This window comes from Euleptes europaea, chromosome 2 (genome assembly GCF_029931775.1).
Source record: "Euleptes europaea isolate rEulEur1 chromosome 2, rEulEur1.hap1, whole genome shotgun sequence".
NCBI classification, from domain to species: domain Eukaryota; kingdom Metazoa; phylum Chordata; class Lepidosauria; order Squamata; family Sphaerodactylidae; genus Euleptes; species Euleptes europaea.
Window position 1 is genome coordinate 7,848,113 of NC_079313.1, and position 22,268 is coordinate 7,870,380.

The 22,268-nt window shown below is 48.0% G+C and overlaps 1 protein-coding gene and 1 non-coding gene across 2 annotated transcripts in view; both read left to right on the plus strand.

Annotated features, from left to right (window-relative positions):
- The window catches only part of ATP8B3 (ATPase phospholipid transporting 8B3), a 76,047-nt gene that overhangs the window by 44,635 nt on the left and 9,144 nt on the right, over positions 1-22,268 (plus strand). Inside the window, exons 10-22 of the mRNA XM_056867703.1 lie at positions 4,286-4,368; positions 5,179-5,337; positions 6,337-6,425; positions 8,283-8,476; positions 10,221-10,429; positions 11,835-11,866; positions 13,115-13,271; positions 15,803-15,991; positions 16,683-16,795; positions 18,114-18,248; positions 18,925-19,036; positions 19,563-19,638; positions 20,587-20,728. Of these exons, the coding sequence (XP_056723681.1) occupies positions 4,286-4,368; positions 5,179-5,337; positions 6,337-6,425; positions 8,283-8,476; positions 10,221-10,429; positions 11,835-11,866; positions 13,115-13,271; positions 15,803-15,991; positions 16,683-16,795; positions 18,114-18,248; positions 18,925-19,036; positions 19,563-19,638; positions 20,587-20,728 (1,690 nt within the window). The remainder of the gene's footprint in view (positions 1-4,285; positions 4,369-5,178; positions 5,338-6,336; positions 6,426-8,282; positions 8,477-10,220; positions 10,430-11,834; positions 11,867-13,114; positions 13,272-15,802; positions 15,992-16,682; positions 16,796-18,113; positions 18,249-18,924; positions 19,037-19,562; positions 19,639-20,586; positions 20,729-22,268) is intronic.
- TRNAA-CGC (transfer RNA alanine (anticodon CGC)) lies at positions 19,328-19,399 on the plus strand. Its single transcript has one exon. It is a non-coding gene; the product is annotated as a tRNA-Ala (tRNA).

Here is a 22,268-nt window from a genome sequence, read left to right on the forward strand (position 1 = left end):
GAGTGTTTGCTTAGATAGAATAGATTAGTTTTAGGAATAATATGTGTACATGTTAATGATTTAGGAATAAATAATGAATTTGTTGCATACTTAATACAGAACCTTCGTGCTGCCTTTTGATATATAGTACCTGGAGGTTGGCAACCCTATAGGTGGGGCTGAAAGAGTTCAGAGAGAACTGTGACTAGCCCAAGGTCACCCAGCTGGCTTCATGTGGAGGAGTGGGGAATCGAACCCGGTTCTCCAGATTAGAGTCCACCACTCAGGTGGAGGAGCGGGAAATCAAACCTGGTTGTCCAGATTAGGGTCTGTTGCTCCTAACCGCTACTCCATGCTGGCTGTCCTGCTGGGTGACCTTGGGCCAGTCACAGCTCTCTCAAAACTCTCTCAGCCTCACCAACCTCACAAGATGGTTCTATCGGCTGGAGATCAGTTGTAATAGCAGGAGATCTCCCTACTTAGAGAGCACCAGGGCCAGGAAGAGAGCTTCCCTAGCTCAGCATCCCTGCCCTCGATGTAATGGCGCTTTGGCAATCAGCATCACTAAAAGAAACTCTCCAAGAGTCGGTCCTCTCCTCTAAGGAGCTTAAAGTCTAAAGGTTTTTCTACATTCCCTATTTCCTTGCTTGTAAATTCCTGTTTCTTTGTTGAAGGGTGTTCAGTTCTGCATGTGTTTTGCTCCCTCTAGAGGTCGATTCGATATCAACCAGGCCAATGTCCAGTTTAAATCTGCCGGTTTCCCCACCGAACATAAACCCGTTTAATATCGAATCGACCACAAGAGGGACCTAAACAAGTGCGGAACTGAACAATTCCCCCCGCCCCCCCAAAAAAGAAAAGAAACAGGAACTTACAAGCAAGGACACTGAGAATGCGGAAAAGCCCTAAATTTCAGCAAAGGGGAGATAAGGACGAGGGAAGGGAAAGGGGGGGGGGGTTAGTAAGGAGGCCAGGTCTCCAGCTATAATGGAAGACCCTCGCACTACTTAGCCCCATTCTTGGGCTGCCAACCTCCAGGGGAACCCTGGCTATTACAATTGATCTGCAGACTACAGAGATCAGTTCCCCTGGAGACAAGAGCTGCTTTGGAGCATTAAATCAATGGCATTATACCTTTCCTTCCTTTCCTTCTTTGCTCCTATGACCCATAGGTCCTGAGCAGTTATTTCTTAGAAGAAAATATGATGGAGAGAGATTTGGCCACGGCCAGTGTTATATATGCTAGGAAAAGTTGAGGGCAGCAGGAAAAGAGGAGGACCCAACAAGAGATGGATTGACTACGTAAAGGAAGCCACGGCCCTCAGTTTGCAAGACCTGAGCAAGGCTGTCAAAGATAGGACATTTTGGAGGACACTGATTCATCTGGTCGCCATGAGTCGGAAGCGACTTGACGGCACTTAACACAACACACACACAAAGTGTTATATATGGTCTCTAAACACCAGCAAAAAGGGGACTATTTTGCCTCTTGTTATGGGGGCGGGAATTCTCGCCAATATGGAGGTGATCCATTTATCTCGGTGGTGTTTAAAGAGGGGGCACTCCATCATCTTGTGAGATAATGTGTCAATCTTCATTGAACTGCATGAGCAAAGTCTGTCAAAGTATTGGTAGAGTTCCATATCACTGCTGAGGATGCAGCGTTTAAACGGGCGAGCACAAAGGCTCTTCGGAAGGTAGGGACTGTCAGGTTGTAAAAGTATAGTGGAGTTAGCACATGGGGGGGAAATGGAATTATATCTAGGGTTGCCAACCTCCAGGTACTGGCTGGAACAGGGAAGAAAGGAGGCTCAAGCGACCGTGCGCTTTCGCCCTACGTCTCTGCATCCGGACGGCGTTCCGACCTCAATCTCCCTCTTCTGCCTCCCGCTATGGAATAAGAGACTAAGCTATAGAGCTGTTTGACTCTGATTAGACTATACGAACTATTCCTTACTATATGAAAAAGTGTATATTTATTTCCTTATTTACATCCTCGTTGTTGCTTGCAGTAGCTTTAGCTACCTTTTGTACAGAATTTATTCTTAGAATTGATAAGTTTCCTTTGTCACATTTATAGCACTTGCACTTCTGTACTTGTCAATACATGTGTTTTGCAATTATTTGAGAGCCTGTACTATCTTTACCTTAACCTCCAGGTACTAGCCGGAGATCTCCTGCCGATAGAGATCAGTTCCCCTGGTGAAAATGGCCACTTTGGCAATTGGACTCTATGGCATTGACGTCCTTCCCTTCCCCAAACCCCGCCTTCCTCAGGCTCCACCCCCAAAATCTCCAGGAATTTCCCATCCCAGAGTTGGGAATTCCCAACTGGCATTTCCAAAGCTGGCAGGTGAAATAGAGGAGAGGTCCAGTACCTCACTGGTGCATGGGGTCACAGAGAAAGACCGAAAATGACATCTTTATGTTGGAACGACGCAATGATGTTCCTTCTGGTTCTGTGATGTCATGCGCCAGCGTGATGACAACATGCCTGTCCTGGTCTGGGTTGCCAACCTCCAGGTGGTGGCTGGGGAATCTCCCGCTATTACAACTGAACTCCAGGCGACGAAGATCAGTTCATCTGGAAAAAATGGCCACCGTGGAAGGCAGACTCTATGGCATTATTATACCCCATTGAAGTCCCTACCCTCCCCAAACTCCTCCCTCCTCAGGCTCCACCCCTAACATCTCCAGATATTTCCTAATCCTTGTCCCCAATCCCTCCTGGGAAGTTGCTAGCTGTGGCTGGCCACCCTAGTTAGCGGCGGGAGGATGCAATGCCAGGTGTCCACCTGACTGGCACGTCCTTAGGAAACGGATCCCACTTTCTTGAATGGTGTGCTTGAGGGTTGCCAGGTGCCTCCTCGTCACGGGCGGGAGGGGTTTGGGGTGGAGCCTGAGGAGGATGGGGTTTGGGGAGGAGAGGGACTTCGATGTCATAGAGTCCAATGGCCAAAGCGGCCATTTTCTCCATGTGAGCTCATCTCTATAGGCTGGAGATCAGTTGGAATAGCTAGAGAACTCCAGCTGCTACCTGGAGGTTTAGACAAAAAACATCAAGCACTGATGGCTATAAACAAAACATATTATTAGCAATTATTTACAATAGCAATTTTTAAGCAGACCAGTTTACATACTCTGGATTACTCAGCATTATCAACAGAAAGTAATTAAGTCCCGAAGTATATTTTTTTCAAAGAAATTTCCACCGGGGAAGAAGGTCTCCCAATGATGCGCAGACTCAAGAAGCCGCAAGCCGAACCAACACTCTTGGATTGTTAAGGCAAAGAAGCTGCAGGCCGATATTCCGGCTGTTGTGCCAATATCCAAGTTGAAAATCGCATTGGCAAGGAGTAAATCTGCAGCACGGGCTATTTTCTTAACGCCCTTTTCTCAGCAGGGAATAAGTTCCCTCAAGGATATTTTTCCAACCCGAGATAGGATTCTGGTAAATTCCTATTTTGCCGAAGCTTTATCCGTCGGGCATTTTTCAAAAGGCAAGAGATGCGTGTCTATCTCTGTGTTAAGAAATAATAATTAATTTTAACAAGACCTAATGTTTCTTCACATAGTAACAAAAATTATAATCCTTACATAAACATCATGAATACAACGAAGAGTAATACATACCAAGTTGCCTGTGAGTAATATCACCACATTCAATTGGAAGGCTAATAGCGTTCTCATCAAAGAGCATGCGTACAGGACCTTTAACATGCTTATTGGGAACTTAATTACTTTCTGTTGATAATGTTGAGTAATCCAGTGTATGTAAACTGGTCTGCTTAAAAATTGCTATTGTAAATAATTGCTAATAATATGTTTTGTTTATAGCCATCAGTGCTTGTTGTTTTTTGTCTAAACGCTGTTAATTAAGTGCAAGGTGTTTTTTGAATCCACTACCTGGAGGTTGGCAACCCTATTGAGAAAAAAGGCTCCATAAAGGTGGAAGCAGGTGTAACATGGTAAACCACAGAGTTTCTGGTGAGTCCTAGAGCGGAGTGATGTCACTTTAGATTATTTAGATTATTATTGGGGAGGGGCCGTGGCTCAGTGGTAGAACATCTGCTTGGCATGCAGAAGGTCCCAGGTTCAATCCCAGGCATCTCCAGTTAAAGGGACTAGGCAAGTAGGTGATGTGAAAGACCCCCGCCCGAGACCCTGGAGAGCCGCTGCCGGTCTCAGTAGACAATATTGACTTGGATGGACCGAGGATCTGATTCAGTATAAGGCAGCTTCATGGGTTCTCTGGCAACAGCGGGAGCTTGGCAGCCCTCCCCTAACCTAACTCTTCCTTTTCCAGAGAGACAAATCTGAAGTACAGACAAGCCCTCCTGGTAACCCATCAAGAGCTAACCAGTGTGGACAAGCTAGCATCCTTTGACGGTCAGTGGCGGTCACTTTTTTAAATCTCTTTAGGGATAGGCCAGAGCCCTGGCATGGAGTAGGGCGAGATAGCTTCCGACGTCAGATTTCGGGCATTCTTAAAACAGTAGTGAACTGGGCTAATTAATATTGATTCCATTTTTATTCCCGCTTTCTTCCGTCAAAGAACTCAAGGAAGAGTACGTGATGGGGGTGGGCGCTCCACCAGGAACTGTTAATAAGGTTGCCAGTGTCTAGGTGGGACCTGGAGATCCCCTGGGATCACAACTGATCTCCAGATGACAGAGATCAGTTCTCCTGAACAAAATGGCTACAATGGAGGGTGGACTCTATTGCATTGTACCCTGCTGGGTAGGGTTGCCAGGTCCCTCTTTGCCATCGGCGGGAGATTTTTGGGGCGGAGCATGAGGAGGGCGGGGTTGGGAGAGGGGAGGGACTTCAATGCCTGATTGAGTCCAATTGCCAAAGTGGCCATTTTTTCCAGGTGAACTGATCTCTATCGGCTGGAGATCAGTTGTAATAGCAGGAGACCTCCAGCTAGTACCTGGAGGTTGGCGACCCTGGTGGAACCTGAGTTGGGCGGGTTTGGAGAGGGAAGCTACTTCAATGCCATAGAGTCCACCTTGCAAAGCAGCCATTTTCTCCAGGGAAACTGATCTCCGGCGCTCGGAGTTCAGTTGTAATAGCGGGAGATCTCCAGCCGCCACTTGGAGGCTGGCAAGTTTGGCAACCTTCGGGTGGGTGGAGAACAGTTTCCCGAGAGGAGAGGTCGGCAGACTGCATCTTCCCTTTTGTGTTTTGGTGGCTCAGGGAAAGTGACCTGCGAAGAGCCCAACAGCCGATTGCATACTTTCATTGGCACCCTGGAATGGTGCGGCGAGACCTACTCTCTGGACAGCGAGCAGATCTTGCTGCGTGGCTGCAGGGTCCGGAATACAGAGGTCTGCTACGGCCTTGTCATCTATGCAGGTGAGCAAGGATGGTGCGGCTCGAGCTCAGCGTGGCTGCGGGGTACCCCGGATCCTCAACTCTTGAGAAGAACGGTTGCTTTTTAAAATATTGTCGAAGGCTTTCACGGTCAGAGTTCATCGGTTCTTGTAGGTTGTCCGGGCTGTGTGACCGTGGTCTTGGTATTTTCTTTCCTGACGTTTCGCCAGCAGCTGTGGCAGGCATCTTCAGAGGAGTAGCACTGAAGGACAGTGTCTCTCGGTGTCAAGTGTGTAGGAAGAGTAATGTATAGTCAGAAGGGGGTTGGGTTTGAGCTGAGTCATTGTCCTGCAAAGTATTAAAGGTAATGTGCTAATCATTGCCCTGTAAGTATCAAGATAATGTCCTAATGAGGGTGTGGTATGTTAATGTGGAACCATTGTATCCTGAAGTGATCTGTTAACGTGGAATCCAAAGCTAAATCCGCATGGCTATTGTAGACTGTAGTCTTTGTTAGTCTGGAAGTTTTCAGGACAGGAAGCCAAGCCTTATTTATTCTTAAGCTCTCTCCTTTTCTGTTCGTGGTGCTGATGTTTATGAATTTCAATTGCTTTTTAATTTCTGGCATGGGTAAGCCAGCATGGTGTAGTGGTTAAGAGCGGTGGTTTGGAGTGGTGGACTCTGATCTGGAGAACCAGGTTGGATTCCCCACTCCTCCGCATGAGCGGTGGACGCTAATCTGGTGAACCGGGTTGGTTTCCCCACTCCTCCACATGAAGCCAGCTGGGTGACCTTGGGCTAGTCACAGCTCTCTCAGCCTCACCTACCTTGCAGGGGAAGGGAAGGCGATTGTAAGCTGCTTTGATTCTCCCTTAAGTGGTAGAGAAAGTCGGCATATAAAAACCAACTCTTCTTCTTCTTCCTCTACTTCCTCTTCATCTTTTTCTAGCAATTGCTTAACAGGGGAAGGGTGGTGGTGGTGGACCTATTCGTTTTTTGAAGGAAAAAAACATGTTTGTTTCCTGAATCTCTCTGATGCAGGTTTCGATTCTAAAATAATGAAAAATTGCGGCAAGATCAAACTGAAGAAAACTAAGCTCAACCATCTAATGGATCGCATCGTGCTGCTGGTAAGCTCTGCTCTCTTTTAAGAGGTTGGCAACCAACTCTCCAGTAATTTCCTAAGCCCGAGCTGGCAACCCAAGGCCTATTTGATAGGGTTGCCTGGTCCCTCTTCACCATCAGAGGGAGATTTTGAGGGCGGAGCCTGAGGAGGGCTGAGTTTGGGGAGGGGAGGGACTTCAATGCCATAGAGTCCAATTGCCAAAGCAGTCATTTTCTCCAGGGGAACTGATCTCTATCAGCTAGAGATCAGTGGTAATAGCAGGAGATCTTCAGCTAGTACCTGGAGGTGGGCAACCCTACGATTTGATGAAAGCGTTCCTTGGGAAGAAGGTTCTCTGTTGGCTTCTTCCTGGTCTGATGGCCCCCACAGATGGAATTGGGGAGTCCTCAGATGTAGGTGGAACTGAGTGTGATATGTGTTTGCCTTGTTCTCAGTAAGATGATAAGCAGGACTGTACAGATCTTGGATGGAGGTTTATAGAGCTGAATGTTCCTCAATACAAAAGAAAAGCCCTGTCCACAGAAAGCTAGCGCGTTTACAAACCCTACAAACCACACCTTAAAAAGAATATCACAGAGCTTGAAAAGGTGCAGAAAAGAGCAACCAAAATGATCAGGGGACTAGAGCAACGCCACTGTGAGGAGCAGTTAAAACGCTTAGGGCTGTTTAGCTTGGAAAGAAGACAGCTAAGGGGAGACAGGATAGAGGTCTATAAAATGATGCATGGTATGGAGAGAGGGGGCAGGGAGAAGCTTTTCTCCCTCTCTCATAATACCAGAACGCAGGGGGTCATCTGCTGAAGCTGGAGGCTGAGAGATTCAAAACAGATCAAAGGAAGTATTTCTTCACACAACGTATAGTTAAATTGTGGAACTCCCTGCCCCAGGATGTGGTGATGGCTGCCAACCCCCTACTGCCTGGGGCTGCCAGGCTGTGCCTGGTACCCTGCAGGAGGTTTGAGGATGAAGACATGGGGGCATGCACCACTATGTCACTTCCAGTGGAAACTCGGAAGTGACATAGGGTAGCTCTAGGAATTGGTGGGAAATGTATGGTAAAACCACAGAGCTTCCAGCAATTCCTAGAGCTATGGTAGAACCATAGAGTGTTCAGTGATTCCTAGAGCTACCCTACATCACTTTGGGGTTTTTACTTGAAGTGAAAGAAGGGTACATGCACCAGCACTGTTTTAACCCCCCCCCCTTCGCTGCCTGCAGTAATGGCAAGCAACAGAAATTGGGGGTGGGGGTGCCTCACCCCTAGAGTTGCCAAATCTGGGTTGGGAAATTCCTGGAGATTTTGAGGGTCGAGCCTGGAAAGAGCAGGGTTTGGAGAGTAGGGTTGCCAGGTCCCTCTTTGCCACTGGCGGGAGGTTTTTTGGGGGGAGCCTGAGGAGGGCGGGGCTTGGGGAGGGGAGGGGCTTCACTGCCATAGAGTCCAATGGCCAAAGTGACCATGTTCTCCAAGGGAACTGACCTCTGTCGGCTGGATATCAGTTGTAATAGCAGGAGATCTCCAGCTAGTACCTGGAGGTTGGCAACCCTATTGGAGAGGGGAGGGACCTCAGCAGGGTATAATGCCACAGAGTCCACATTGGAATCTATGGCATTGAAGTCCCTCCCCTCCCCAAACCCCGCCTTCCTCAGGCTCTGCCCCAAAAACCTCCCACCAGTGGCAAAGAGGGACCTGGCAACCCTAAATGCCGACCCTAACTGTGCCTAACATGTTAGTTTTCTACAGTGCAGAAAATCTAAAGACCCCCTCCCACTTTTCAGTCGGAGATATTGCAGCCTGTGGAACCTCCTCCCACATGGCCCTCAGGACGAGCTCAGTCTCCGATCTTCCCTTTTCCTCCCTGCAGATCTCCCTGGCGCTCATTCTGACTTCGTTGGGCCTGGCGGTGGGCTCTGGGATCTCAGTGACCACGTTCCGCCAGGAGCACGGCTACCTCTCCGTCTTCTACGCCCACACCACCCCTGCCCAGCACGCCTTCTACACCTTCTGGGGGTTCCTCATCCTTCTGAGTTTCGTGCTGCCGATGGCTATGCTCATCACGTAGGTGTCAGTCCCTCCTCTGGCTGTGCCAATGAGGGTTGCCAGGTCTCTCTTTTACCACCAACGGGAGGTTTTTTTGGGCAGCCCATTCTCAGTGGGAGCTTAAAAATAAAAATTAAAATCATATAAAAAATGGGAAAACTTTAAAATTTAACGTAAAAATATATACCTCCCAAATAAGATAAAACTTGCTTTGTCCTGTATCCTTGAGGTTGATGAAGCTTTGCTCTGGTGAAAGCGCTACGCATGTCCGGAATAGCGTTTCCTCCTTTTCTCTCGCCTTCATTTTCATCTAGCACCTTGGAGTGATCGTTTCTTCTGGAAGTGAAGAATTTCCGTCTCATTTGGACTCCTTTGCTCCTTTTTTCTTTTGAGATATCTAATATGCTGTACACAGAAACGTTGTTCGCCTGTTTATGTTCCTGTTTATGTTTTTGTATATGTGTGTATTTGTAGATATTGCATGTGCTCACCTTGTTGTTGAAGTTGATGTATCCAGTTGTTTAGTTTAATGTTTAGAATATAGCTATTTGTATTTTTGAATTATTGAGTGGCACTGTTTCTTTTTTATAATATCTAATGCTAACAGTAGAGTGAGTCTTTTTTTACCATTACCTGGAGGTTGGCAACCGTAGGGCCAATGGGGCGGTAGGCTACTTGGAAGGGGTAGCTTATGGGGTTGGCTGTGCAGGTTCTTCCCAAACGGAACGTTCTTTCCCAGCAGCATCTCACTTTTCATTGGTGAGCGCTTTCTGGCTACTAGAAAATGGTTAGGGTTGCCTTTTGCCTGCCCGCAGTTAGCAAAACCCCACCCCCAGCCGCAGTCTCCCACCCTCGATGATTTGAGGAGTGGCAGAAAAAAAATGAGCTGAGCATAGGGTTGCCAACCTCCAGGTAGTAGTTGGAGATCTCCTGCTATTACAATGGATCTCCAGCCAATAGAGATCACTTCACCTGGAGAAAATTCCTGCTTTGGCGATCGGACTCTATGGTGTTGGAGTAGGGTTGCCAGGTCCCTCTTCACAACTGGGGGGAGGTTTTAGGGGCAGAGCCTGAGGAGGGCACAGTTTGGGGAGGGGAGGGACTTCAATGCCATAGAGTCCAATTGCCAAAGCGGCCATTTTCTCCAGGGGAACTGATCTCTGTCGGCTGGAGATCAGTTGTAATAGAAGGAGATCTCCAGCCACTACCTGGAGGTTGGCAACCCTAGTCATGAAACTTCCTCAAGACGCTTTTTGTGGCAAAGGAGAAATTAGAATCCGGGGCTTCCTGGCTCACAGCCTACACGCTAAACACTAAGCTAGTACCTGGAGGTTGGCAACCCTATATTGAAGTCCCTTCCCTCCCCAAACCCTGCTCCCCTCAGGCTCTGCACCAAAAACCTCCCGCCGGTCGCAAAGAGGGATCTGACAACCCTAGCTGAGCTTAGTGTTGATGATAATGCTCTAGGGCAGGGGTGTCAAACATACAGCCCACGGACTGGATCTGGCCCTTTGAGGGCTCTTATCCGGTCCGCGAGGGCTCTTATCCGGTCCCCCCAGTCCCAATCTGGGGTGCCAAGGCTTGGCCCGGCCTGACCAAGTGACATTTATGTCATATCCGGCCCTCAGAACAAATGAGTTCGACACCCCTACTTAGGGGATTTCCCCAGCCTCTATGGTAAAGACCGAGTGGCGCCAGCTCTGGCTCAGAGGTGGCTACTCGAAACTTCCTTGCGTAACTGACTCTGTGTCTCTTTCCCTAGGTTTGAGTTCATCTACCTGGTCAACAGCTGTTTCATTAACTGGGATTTGGAAATGTATTACGCGCCGAAAGACACTCCGGCCAAGGCGAGGAGCACCAGTCTCAATGACCAGCTGGGACAGATCCAATACATCTTCTCCGACAAGACGGGCACCTTGACCCAAAACATAATGACTTTCAAGAAATGTTGCATTGATGGGAAGATATATGGTAACGTTAAACCAGAGGGAGGGCTGGGTATTAAAAGTGGAGGGGGCTGTATTGGAATCATAGAATTATAAAGTTGGAAGAGACCACCAAGGTCATCTAGTCCAACCCCCTGCATAATGCAGGACATTCACAACTACCTCCCCCCACAACACCCCCAGTGATGAGAAGCCGGCCAAGGTGCCCTCCCTCTCATCATCTGCCTAAGTTCACAGAATAGCATTGCTGACAGATGGCCATCTAATCTCTTCTTAAAAACCTCCAGTTCTCTCCCACCTCCTCGGCCCCAGAATGCAAGTTATTGCAAGTAACCAATCCCACTAAAAGAGGAGTTACAGGGCTTTCCCGTGTTTTCATTTTCCTTGCTTATAAGTTCCTGTTTCTTTGGGGGCAGGGGATTCTGTTCTGCACATGTTTTACTCCCTCTACTGGTCAATTCGATATTACACAGGTTTATGTCCAGCATGTCTCCCTGCAGATTGATACGGCAGGTTTTTGGTGCTGGACACAAACTGCTGTAATATAGAATTAACCACTAGAGGGATCAAAACACGTGCAGAATAGGAACACACCCCCTCCTTTAAAGAAACAGGAAGTTCCAAGCGAGGAAAATGAGAATGCGGAAAAGCCCACAGGCAGAAAAACTTTCTAAACATTTTAATACAGGTATATATAAAAACAGAGTACAATGAAAGAATACAGAAAAAAGAAAAATTAAAATACCATAATTTGACAGTAGTTATTATTGCATCTATTACATCAAAAGAGAAGACAAAAGTATAACAGACAGTAATATTATAAACAATACACAACAGAACAGCACTAGTAGTTATAAGCAAGATATAGTATGATGTGATATGATATGATAATAGTAGTTAAAAATAATCATTCTACAAATCTAAACTAAAATCATAAGTATTCTGTATAATACTGGTTTAACACACTATCAAAATGAAGCAATGTTATAAAATGAATTGCAAAATATAATAGATAAAACAAGGCAGAGGTGGTTTTGAATATCTCCTCTGCTGTTTCAGCCTGGAAAATCTGCTTTGATTTTGCTTCTTCCCAGAGCAAACCAATTGCATGAGTCTGTTTTCATGTTATTTCTGGTTTCACAACTTCCCTCCATGCAATGTGCGCCTTTTGGAATGTTGTGTGTCAAAAAAACAGCATTGTGCATTAGATGTAAAACATTTCCTCATCCCTACACAGAGGAAATGGTTGTTGTTGTTAGCCATATCCCAAGTTATTGCAAGTTAACAAAGTCACCCTTTGTAGAGGATGAAGAACAGGAGATCGATTTAAATATTAAATTGTTGACATTGATTAATTTTACTTGTGTTAGGCAAGGGCACATCTGGATTATGCACTTAACATATTTCCCCCTTTTCAAAAATATTTGCAGGTTCGAACAGGAGTAGCCACGGCAATCCAATGGTATGTGAAATATTCCTGCATAAAGTGGTATAAAGCTGACTGAAGGGACAGGAGGTGTGCATACACTGGGAAAGAGTCAACATAAGAGCATAAGAAAGGCCCTGCTGGATAGGACCAAGGCCCATCAAGTCTGCTGTTCACACAGTGGCCAACCAGGTGCCTCTAGGAAGCCCCCAAGCAAGACAACTGCAGCAGCATTGTCCTGCCTGTATTCCAATGCACATAATATAATAGGCATGCTCCTCTGATCCTGGAGAGAATAGGTATGCATCATGACTAGCATCCATTTGGACTAGTAGCCATTGATAGCCCCGTCCTCCAAAAGAACATAAGAAAAGCCATGCTGGATCAGACCAAGGCCCATCAAGTCCAGCAGTCTGTTCATACAGCGGCCAACTAGGTGCCTCTAGGAAGCCCACAAACAAGACGGCTGCAGCAGCAGCATCCTGCCTGTGTTTCACTGCACCTAAAATGTCAGGCATGCTCCTCTGATCCTGGAGAGAATGGGTATGCATCATGACTAGGATCCATTTTGACTAGCAGCCATGGATAGCCCTCTCCTCCACGAACATGTCCACTCCCCTCTTCAAGCCATCCAAGTTGGCAGCCATCCCGCATCCTGGGGCAGAGAGTTCCACAATTTAACTATGCATTGTGGATCTGGTTATGTCAGGGGGTGGAATCTGGCAGATTTGAAGGTGTGAACAGAAAAAAATTGACTCCCCCAGATCAGAAGAACTGCTTTATCTTATTATTTATTAAAACATTTCTAATGTGCCAGCATGGTGTAGTAGTTAAGAGCGGTGGTTTGGAGCGGTAGAGTCTGATCTGGAGAACCGGGTTTGATTCCCCACTCCTCCACATGAGCTGTGGATGCTAATATGGTGAACTGGATTTGTTTCCCCACTCCTCCACATGAAGCCAGCTGGGTGACCTTGGGCTAGTTACAGCTCTCTCAGCCCCATCTACCTCCCAGGGTGTCTGCTATGGGGAGGGGAAGGGAAGGTGATTGTAAGCCGGTTTGATTCTTCCTTAAGTGGTAGAGAAAGTCGGCATATGAAAACCAACTCTTCCTCCTCCTCCTCCTCTTCCTCTTCTTCCTCCTTCCTCCTCCTCCTCCTCTTCTTCTTCTTCTTCTTCTTCTTCTTCTACCCTGCCTTCCCCCAGAAAGGTTCAATAGCCCCATTCCTGATGGTTATCCATACTGGGGATGATCCATCCCTAATCCTTCTTTGGCTTTTCTTCCAGGAAGCCCTCTTAAGTTGGAACAAATATTGGGACCCAAAGCTGGAATTTTACGACCCTTTGCTGATCAATACCATCCTGCGGGACGACGACCCCATCCTGAAGGAATTCCTGCGTCTGCTGGCCCTCTGCCACACCGTCATGGTGGAGGAGAAAGAGAGTGAGATGAGAGATGTGGAGTGCCTTGTGGGAGGGGGCATGGCTCAGTGGTAGAGCATCTGCTTGGCATGCAGAAGGTCCCAGGTTCAATCCCCAGCATCTCCAGTTGAAAGGATAAGATAGTAGTAGTCGATGGGAAAGACCTCTCCCAGAAACCCTGGAAACCACTGCCGGTCTGAGTAGATAGTGCTGACTTTGATGGACAGAGGGTCTGATTCAGTAGAAGGCAGCTTCACGTATCCATGTAAGCAAAATCTGAGGTGGACTGGACACACTCAATCCTGAGGGCTGGAAGACCTCTTGTTTTAGCTTCTCTGATAATTGACGCCTTGCGCTGTTTTTGCCAGCGCCTTTATGCAAGTCTGAGGTCAGACATCAGCTTCAGAGTGTTAATTTCTGCTACCTTATACTTATCTTTAATCAGAGGTTTAGGATCGTGTGATTATGTCTGGTGAAAGTCAAATTAAACATTCACACACAATAAAGACAAACTCCTATTTTCTTAGTATAAAACAATCTTTACTTGCTAAAATCAGGGAAAGGGTGCACGGGAGGTTAAAAACAATAAATCCTCTCTACATAGCTAAGTTTCCTATACTTGCCAGAATGCTTTCTGGCAGTTACTAAGCTTATACCTTTGGTATTTCTAAAGGACATAAATACCCCATCTTCTCTAGATGAGATCCAAAAGGTAACTAACGTACTGCTTCCTCTTCTACACAAAGGATATAGAGAAAGCAGTAAAATGCAGATTACTTGTGTACCTGACAACAACCATGTATTCAATGAAGTTTCACACTGACCAATAGCTAACTAACACATTTCAGATTACATCACCTGATACAGCCGATCAGCATTCTATACAATCGATATTAACCCTTGTCTGTCTGACATGCAACGAAGGTCGCTACCTAATCCCCAACACAGAGAAATTAAACATCTCTCCAAAAGTGGGCTGAGCCAAGAGAGAGACAGAGACAGAGACAGAGAGAATGAGAGAAAGAACGAGAACGAGAGAGAGAACGAGAGAGAGAACCTGTTCAGCAGGGAAATAAGAAAAAGTCCAGATCCAAAGTTGGGTTCATCGGCACTCACTAAACCTTTTAAGAAATGAAATTGCATCATGGACTGCTTAGCATTTCTAGCATTGAGCCAGAAACAGAAGCTAGCTGCAGTGATCCACGCTCTGATTGCATCCAGGTTAGATTACTGCAGGGTGAAAGTGTAGGGCTGCCCTTGGAGGCTCTTTGGAAAGGTTGATCAGTTGAAAACACTGGCGTAAGCTGTAGGCTACAATCTGTTTCTGGCCACAATTCATGGTGCTGGTTCATCCCTTTTAAGCCCTAAGAGGCCTGGGAGAACGTGATGTGGAGGGATCCCAGTTACAATCCATTAAAGGCCTAGTAGTGCAGCCCTCGAACCACGATGCCACACTGGGTCCCCATGAGCATGAAGTTTAAGCCAGGGTTTGCTTTGCCATTATGTATGCAAGACATTTGCAAAGTTGGGATCATGGAGTAGTTGAAGCATCAGGAACATCTGGGATGAGGAAGCAGAAAACTGTGTGTGTGTGTGTGTGTGTGTGTGTGTGTGTGTGTGTGTGTGTGTAGGGTTGGTTTCCATTTGCGCCAGGGAGAAATGGAAATGGAAACCGAGATTTTCCAGGTCCACAACAGCAAGGATGAGAAATGATCCCTCATTTCATAGAATCATAGAGTTGGAAGGGATCACCAGGGCCATCTAGTCCAACCCCCTGCACAATGCAGGGATTTCACAACTACCTCCCCCACACACACCCAGTGACCCATACTCCATGCCCAGAAGATGCCCAAGATGCCCTCCCTCTCATCATCTGCCTAAGGTCATAGACTCAGCATGGCTGACAGATGGCCATCTAGCCTCTGCTTCAAAACCTCCAGGGAAGGAGAGCCCACCACCTCCCGAGGAAGCCTGTTCCACTGAGGAACTGCTCCAACTGTCAGAAAATTCTTCCTAATGTTTAGATGGAAACTCTTTTGATTCAATTTCAACCCATTGGTTCTGGTCCGACCTTCTGGGGCAACAGAAAACAACTCGGCACCCTCCTCTCTATGACAGCCCTTCACGTACTTGAAGATGGTTATCATATCCCTTCTCAGTCTTCTCCTCTTCAGGCTAAACATCCCCAGCTCCTTCAACCTTTCCTCATAGGACTTGATCTCCAGACCCCTCACCGTCCTTGTTGCCCTCCTCTGGACACGTTCCAGCTTGTCTACATCTTTCTTAAATTGTGGTACCCAAAACAGAACACAATACTCTAGATGAGGTCTAACCAGAGCAGAGTAAAGTGATACCATCACTTCTCATGATCTGGACACTACAGTTCTGTTGATGCTGCCTGAGATCGCATTTGCCTTTTTAGTTACCACATCACCCTGCTGACTCATGTTCAGTGTTTGGAAGTCCCAAATCCAGAGAGAACTCCAGGTGAGGGTTCTGTCAATTTTCCTGTAGTCCCCCAAAATTGTATACGTCTCTCTTTTTTCCTGATAGGTCAGCTGATTTACCAAGCGGCTTCGCCAGATGAAGAAGCTCTTGTGTCAGCGGCCAGGAACATGGGATACGTCTTTCTTTCCCGGACTCAGGATACGATCACCATCAGCGAGCTGGGCCAGGAGAGAACCTATAAGGTGTTAGCGCTCCTGGATTTCAACAGTGTGCGCAAACGGATGTCAGTTCTGGGTAAGCGGTTACGGAACCGGGATCCTTCCGGAAGTCTGTGTTTACCGCTTCCAAACAAGGTGGAACTCTCCTTTGTGAATTTCTCTCAACCCCTTTCAACCTAATGCCCACCGTGACACCCGTGGCGGTGAGTTCCTCAAGTTAGCCTGCATTTTGTGTGAAGTACTTCCCTTTGTCTGTCCTGAATCTACTTCATTGGGTACCTCTAATAGTTTGGAGAGGCCCCCTAAAAAGGTCTCTATCTCTCTCATTTCTCCATAGGGTTGCCAGGTCCCTCCTCGGAACCGGCGGGAGGTTTAGGGAGGCGGGGTTGGGGGGGCGGCGATCAGCGTCATTTATGCAATGACGTCCCTTCTGGTTTATGCGGAAGTGCCAGCACCATGCTGGGGGGGACGGGCGCTCTAACACTCATGAAAAAAATCTATAGTTTTTTCGCGAGTCTTAGAGTGTCCCCCCCCTCGTGATGACACCGATCACTCCCCCTCTCTTCCCTGGGGTCAGCGGGCAGCCAGCTTAATTGGCAGGCAATTGGCCACCATAACCAGGCAAATGGGAACCCTGTTTCTCCACCCCAAGCATAATTTTATAATCCGTTATCATGTGTCTCCTCCGCACACACGGTCATTTTTTCTCTAAACTGAAAACTGTTTCATTTTCTCTAACTTGTGGGTGTGTGGTCTCTTGACTTCAGTCCGGGATCCTGAAGGACGTATCAGACTCTACACCAAAGGGGCAGATGTGGTGATCCTGGAGAGACTTCACAGCGATCGGTCTTCTGAGGCCTACACGGTCAAGGCGCTGAATGTAAGTCTGGCACCAAGGAGGGTGGGGTTTTGGCAGGGGAGGGGCTTCAGTGCCATAGATTCCAATTGGCAAAGCAGCCCTACTTGTTACTGTTCCAGAGATTCTCACTGTCCCACATTTAGTGTATTCTATTACATTCATGCCCTGACCTGGATGGCCCAGGCTAGCCTGATCTCGTCAGATCTCAGAAGCTAAGCAGGGTCAGCCCTGGTTAGTGTTTGGATGGGAGACCACCAAGGAATACCAGGGTTGCTGTGCAGAGGAAGGCACTGGCAAACCACCTCTGTTAGTCTCTTGCCATGAAAACCCCCCAAAAAGGGGTTGCCATAAGTCGGCTGCGACTTGACGGCACTTTACACACACACACACATTACATTCATATCTAGGGTTCTCTAGATATGCCTTGGCAAACTTCAGGAGAGTTGAGAGGCAGTGCCTGAAGAGGGCAGAGTTTGGGGACAATAAGATGTCATATTTGGTGACATTCTAGGCTGTCTCACCCAGTCTCTATGGTTTTTACCATAGAGACCAGGATAAATTCCTAGAGCGTCACTATGTGGAGGCAATTTTTCTCCCACTCCTCATTTTCTTGGGGGCAGGAAATTGGGGCTAGGGCTGGGCAATTCCCTGCCCTGAGCAGGTAAATTGGAGGCCTATTCACATCCCATCCTTTGCAGCTTATAATTCTGTCGCCTCTCAGCATCAGGATTGGTCCAGGCACCTGCAGGAGAGATGCAGAATTCCCTCCTACAGAGGCTGATAGGAAGGAGGCATGGCCAGTTTAGTTTATTAATTAACTCGACTTTCAACTAAAAATGCCCCTAAGGTGGTTTATAGCTCTATAACATGCAACAAAAGTTAATACCAAAAAAACTGTAAAATGCAATAAAAATTCAGTTAAAAGAACATAAGAAATCAAGATAATACAATTTTAAAAAAATCTGTTTCTCAGCAGCGACCTTCCACTTGTCACACCGTTTATCAGTCTAATTCAGAGCCTCCAGGAAAGACAGGTCTTCAAACCTCAGGGAGAGAGTTCCAAAATTAGACCGTCTCCAAAGCCTGGTTCCCAGAACAGGGAATCATGCAGAGATATAGTGGGCACTCGGTGCCCACTATATCTCTGCATGATTCCCTATTCTGGGAACCAGGCTTTGGAGATGTCCAGCAGGAGTTAAACAAGCTTGGGCTTGTTTAGTGAACCTCAAGGGAGTATGAAGTTTGAGATGTGATGCTCTGCTCCTCCGTGGAGCTGCTTGGGCTCCTTTGCTAAACTGTTTGTGAAACGCACAGCAGCTGATACCATCCTTTCCCCCAGAGCTTTGCAGAGGAGACCCTCCGGACTTTGTGCCTGGCTACCAAAGAGGTCGTGGAGGAGGAGTATGCCCAGTGGAGCAAGAAGCACCACGCTGCCAGCGTCTCGCTCCAGGATCGTGCCCAAGAGTTGGACAAGGTCTACGAGGAGATAGAACGGGAACTCCAGGTAGGCCTTCGCTTTTGGATGGGGCCTTCAGGATGATTTTGGCAAGAGGGCTGCCTGGGTTCATGCATCCCCCTTTCAACGTCACTCCCCTCTGGAGAGAAATGAGGCTGTGGCTAGATTTTTCACATTGTTTTCCATCTGCTCAGAAATTGTCCTTTGCTAGGCAAATAGTGGCTGCCGAATGCAACTTTGTCTTATGTTATTAGGGTTGCTAACCTCCAGGTACTAGCTGGAGATCTCCAACCTGCCATTACAACTGATCTCCAGCTGATAGAGATCAGTTCCCCTGGAGGAAACCACCGCTTTGGCAATTGGACTCTATGGCATTGACGTCCCTCCCTACCCAAACCTTACCTTTCTCAGGCTCTGCCCCAAAAATCTCCCGCCGGTTGTGAAGAGGGACCTGGCAACCCTAATCTCATGTTATACAAGAGGGGAACCCATGAATACTTGGGGAGAGAATTCCTTCCAACCCTCCTGTCACCCACCACCCACTTCCACCTTCCTCTGTTTTCTTTCATTCCTTCTATGCTTGCTTCTTACTCAGATCATTGTTTTTTGTTTTTTAAACAAACCCGAATTGTAGACTTCAGGGGGCTGGTTTCGAACTGTTACGTGCAGTTACCCATCTTATTTCCTCTTTCAGCTTCTTGGGGTCACAGCCATTGAAGACAAACTCCAAGAGGGAGTCCCGGAGACCATCCACCTACTCAAAAGGGGAGGCATGAAAGTGTGGGTGTTGACCGGAGACAAGCAAGGTATGCCTGATTTGATTCTAGGGCCTCAGATCTGGTGTGAAAACTGCAGGCAGGGCAGAGTTGCTCCTTCCTTAATTTCTCCACCCCCTGCCAAACAGCACCCAGTTTGTTTCTTTCTCTAAGGAGGAGGCCATGGCTCAGTAGGAAGAGCATCTGCTTGGCGCGCAGAAGGTCTCAGGTTCAATCCCCAGCATCTCCCGTTAAAAAGAAACCTGGCATCTCCAGTTAAAGGGACTAGGCAAGTAGGTGATGGGAAAGACCTCTGCCTGAGACCCTGGAGAGCCATGGAGAGGGACTGTGGCTCAGTGGTAGAGCCTCTGCTTCGCATGCAGAAGGTCCCAGGTTCAATCCCAGGCATCTCCAGTCAAAGGGACTAGGAAAGTAGGTGATGGGAAAGACCTCTGCCTTAAACCCTGGAGAGCAGCTGCTGGTCTGAATAGACAATACTGACTTTGATGGACCGACGGTATGATTCAGTATAAGGCAGCTTCATGTGATCATGCTATCACGTGCTTTGTGGTTTCAGAGACAGCAGTGAATATTGGTTTTGCGAGCCAACTCCTGTCAGACGACATGACCATCCTCGGGGAAAGTGAGATCTGGTATGGAGGAGTGAGGGTTGAGGGGTGGAAGGGCTGACCCCATGGGTTTCTGCTTGACGTTCTGTTGCCGAATGTTCCACACTGTCCCAGCAGGTCAGCTGGCACTATGGTTTCCTGGCTACGGGTGGGGCCTGGAGACCTTCCGGGAGTATAACTGATCTCCTGACAATTGAGATCAGTTCCTCTGGAGAAAAGTGGCTTCTTTGGAATAGGGTTGCCAGGTCCCTCTGCTCCACTGGGGCACGCGACTTGTTCCATTAGGGTTGCCAACCACCAGGTACTAGCTGGAGATCTCCTGCTATTACCACTGATCTCCAGCCGATAGAGATCAGCATGCCTGGAGAAAATGGCCGGTTGGCAATTGGACTCTATGGTGTTGAAGTCCCTCTCCTCCCCCAAACCCTGCCCTCCTCAGGCTCTGCCCCAAAAATCTCCCGCCGGTGGCGAAGAGCGACCTGGCAACCCTATGTTCCATAGAGTTTTGGCATAGATTGCTAGAGTGTCCATGTCGCTTCCAGGTAAACCTGGAAGTGACGTTGGGACAATGTGTGGGTTGCATGTGCATTGCACATCTTCCCCTCCACCTGGCCCTCTTTTGCTCGTCGAACAAATGAGGTTGGCGAGCAGCCCAGTGGATTGGCGGGCTTTTGCCCGCCCCCACCGGGCAATTGGCAAGCCTCACTTTGGAATGTGGACTCTATGGCATTGTTCCCCACTGCGGTCCCTCCTCTTCCCAAACCCCGTCCTCCCCAGGTTCCACCCTCAGACCTCCAGGAATTTTCTAACTCGGAGTTGGCACCCCTAGGTGGCAGAGAGGGTGTGGCATGCCCATTTGCAGACAGGAAACAGATTGCTTGCGCTTGTAAAAAGCCTGTGTAGGAGCTGCTTTGCCAGGCTGTGGCTCAGGAGCCCCCCCACCCACTTTGTTCCCCCCAACCTCTCTTGCAGTGAAATCCTCAAATCTTCTAGCAATAGTGATCTCAGTTTGGCTGGCAGCGGAGAAGCCTTGTTCGGCCCCGACTCGCCTCAGCGTTTCCAGGCATCCTTCGCGCTTGACAAGACAGCTTTGGTGGTCACCGGTGACTTCTTAGTAAGATGGGATTTATGTATTTTTTGCTGCACCTCCTATTCCCAATGCAGATTTGTGAAGTGGGGTTAAGTCTGCAGCCATTTATTCAACTCATAAGCCATTTTTGTATGGTAATTAGCAGCGTGTTCCAGGCTGAAGTGCCCCACATATTTTTTTGAATTTTGCACACTGAACTGTCGTTCCAGAAGTGACTGCGAAGCCGGCGCATACCTGCTTCGCATTACAAAAGAGCCCATTTAATGCTACCTTTGGTGTTTGCCGCGAAGAATCCCCCCAAGGAACAATGCAAAACAACAGAGGCGTGTTAGCTATGCATATGCTAATGGCTATGCAAACAGAAACAAAGGAGCAGGCGAATGGGGGGAGTGGAACTTCTCCTTTTGCATCAGGACCGTGAAAAGGCGGCATTTAAGGTCGCATTTTAAAAAAGAGCTTTGAGCGAGCATCAAAATTGACCGTGCAAAAATGGCCATAGAGATGGTGGTACTTTCACACATGCCGAATAATGTATTTTCAATCCGCTTTCAATGCACTTGGCAGCTGGATTTTACTATGCAAAGGGGCAAAATCCACTCGCAAACCATCCTTAAAGTGCACTGAAAGCGGATTGAAAGTGGATTATTCAGTATGTGTAAAAGTGCCTGGTGTCTTTGACCTTTTATGATGTTTCCCCACTGTCACCCACGCCGACTACTTCGGGGCTCCCTTTTGATTATGCATGCCTTCTCCGCCTGTCAGAGGTCACCTCGCTCTCCCCGCACGTTTTGTGTGCATCTTCCAGATTCTGGCTAAAACAGCATCTGGAAAACATGAGCAAAACACATGGGGGGAGAGCGAGGTGACCTCTGATGGGCGGAGAAGGCATGCACAATCAAAAGGGAGCACCGAAGCAGTTGGTGTGGGTGACCATGGGGACACGTCCCTGCATAAATGGCCCTTATCTACCTGGTGTTGCCGGGCAAATCCTGGGAACTTTTGCAGGGCAGAGCCTGGGAGGGGGAAACATCGGGGGGGGGGGGCTGTGGTGTCTTCCTGGAGATCACATGGAAGTGGTCACAGCCCCCCCACACACACACTATAGGGATTACGCCGATCTCTATGGTAAAGACCAAAGATTGGGGGGAGGGGGGATTCCTAGAGTGTTGCAGGTGTGTGGGATGTTGTCACCCCATTTTTCTCTTGCTACTTAATTGATTAAGTGTGGGCAATTGAGTGTGGGGGCAGGAATTTGCCCACCACAGATGGGGACCTGTTTGTGTAGGGTTGCCAGGTCCCACATTGCCACTGGTGGGAGCTTTATTGTGGTGGGGCTGGGGGGGGGATCGGCACAATACCCTGTCACTTCCAGGGTAAACCTGGAAGTGATGTTAATCACCCCCTTTCAGCTGGACTGCTTCCGCTTGCCGGCCAGCTGAGAACAAGCAGGCAGCCCCCTTAATTGGCGGGCAATTGTCCTCCATTACCTGGTATGTGCCAACCCTACTGGTATGCCTCTATCTACCACTTGTCTGCACAATTTGAAGTTTGATTAAAGATATGC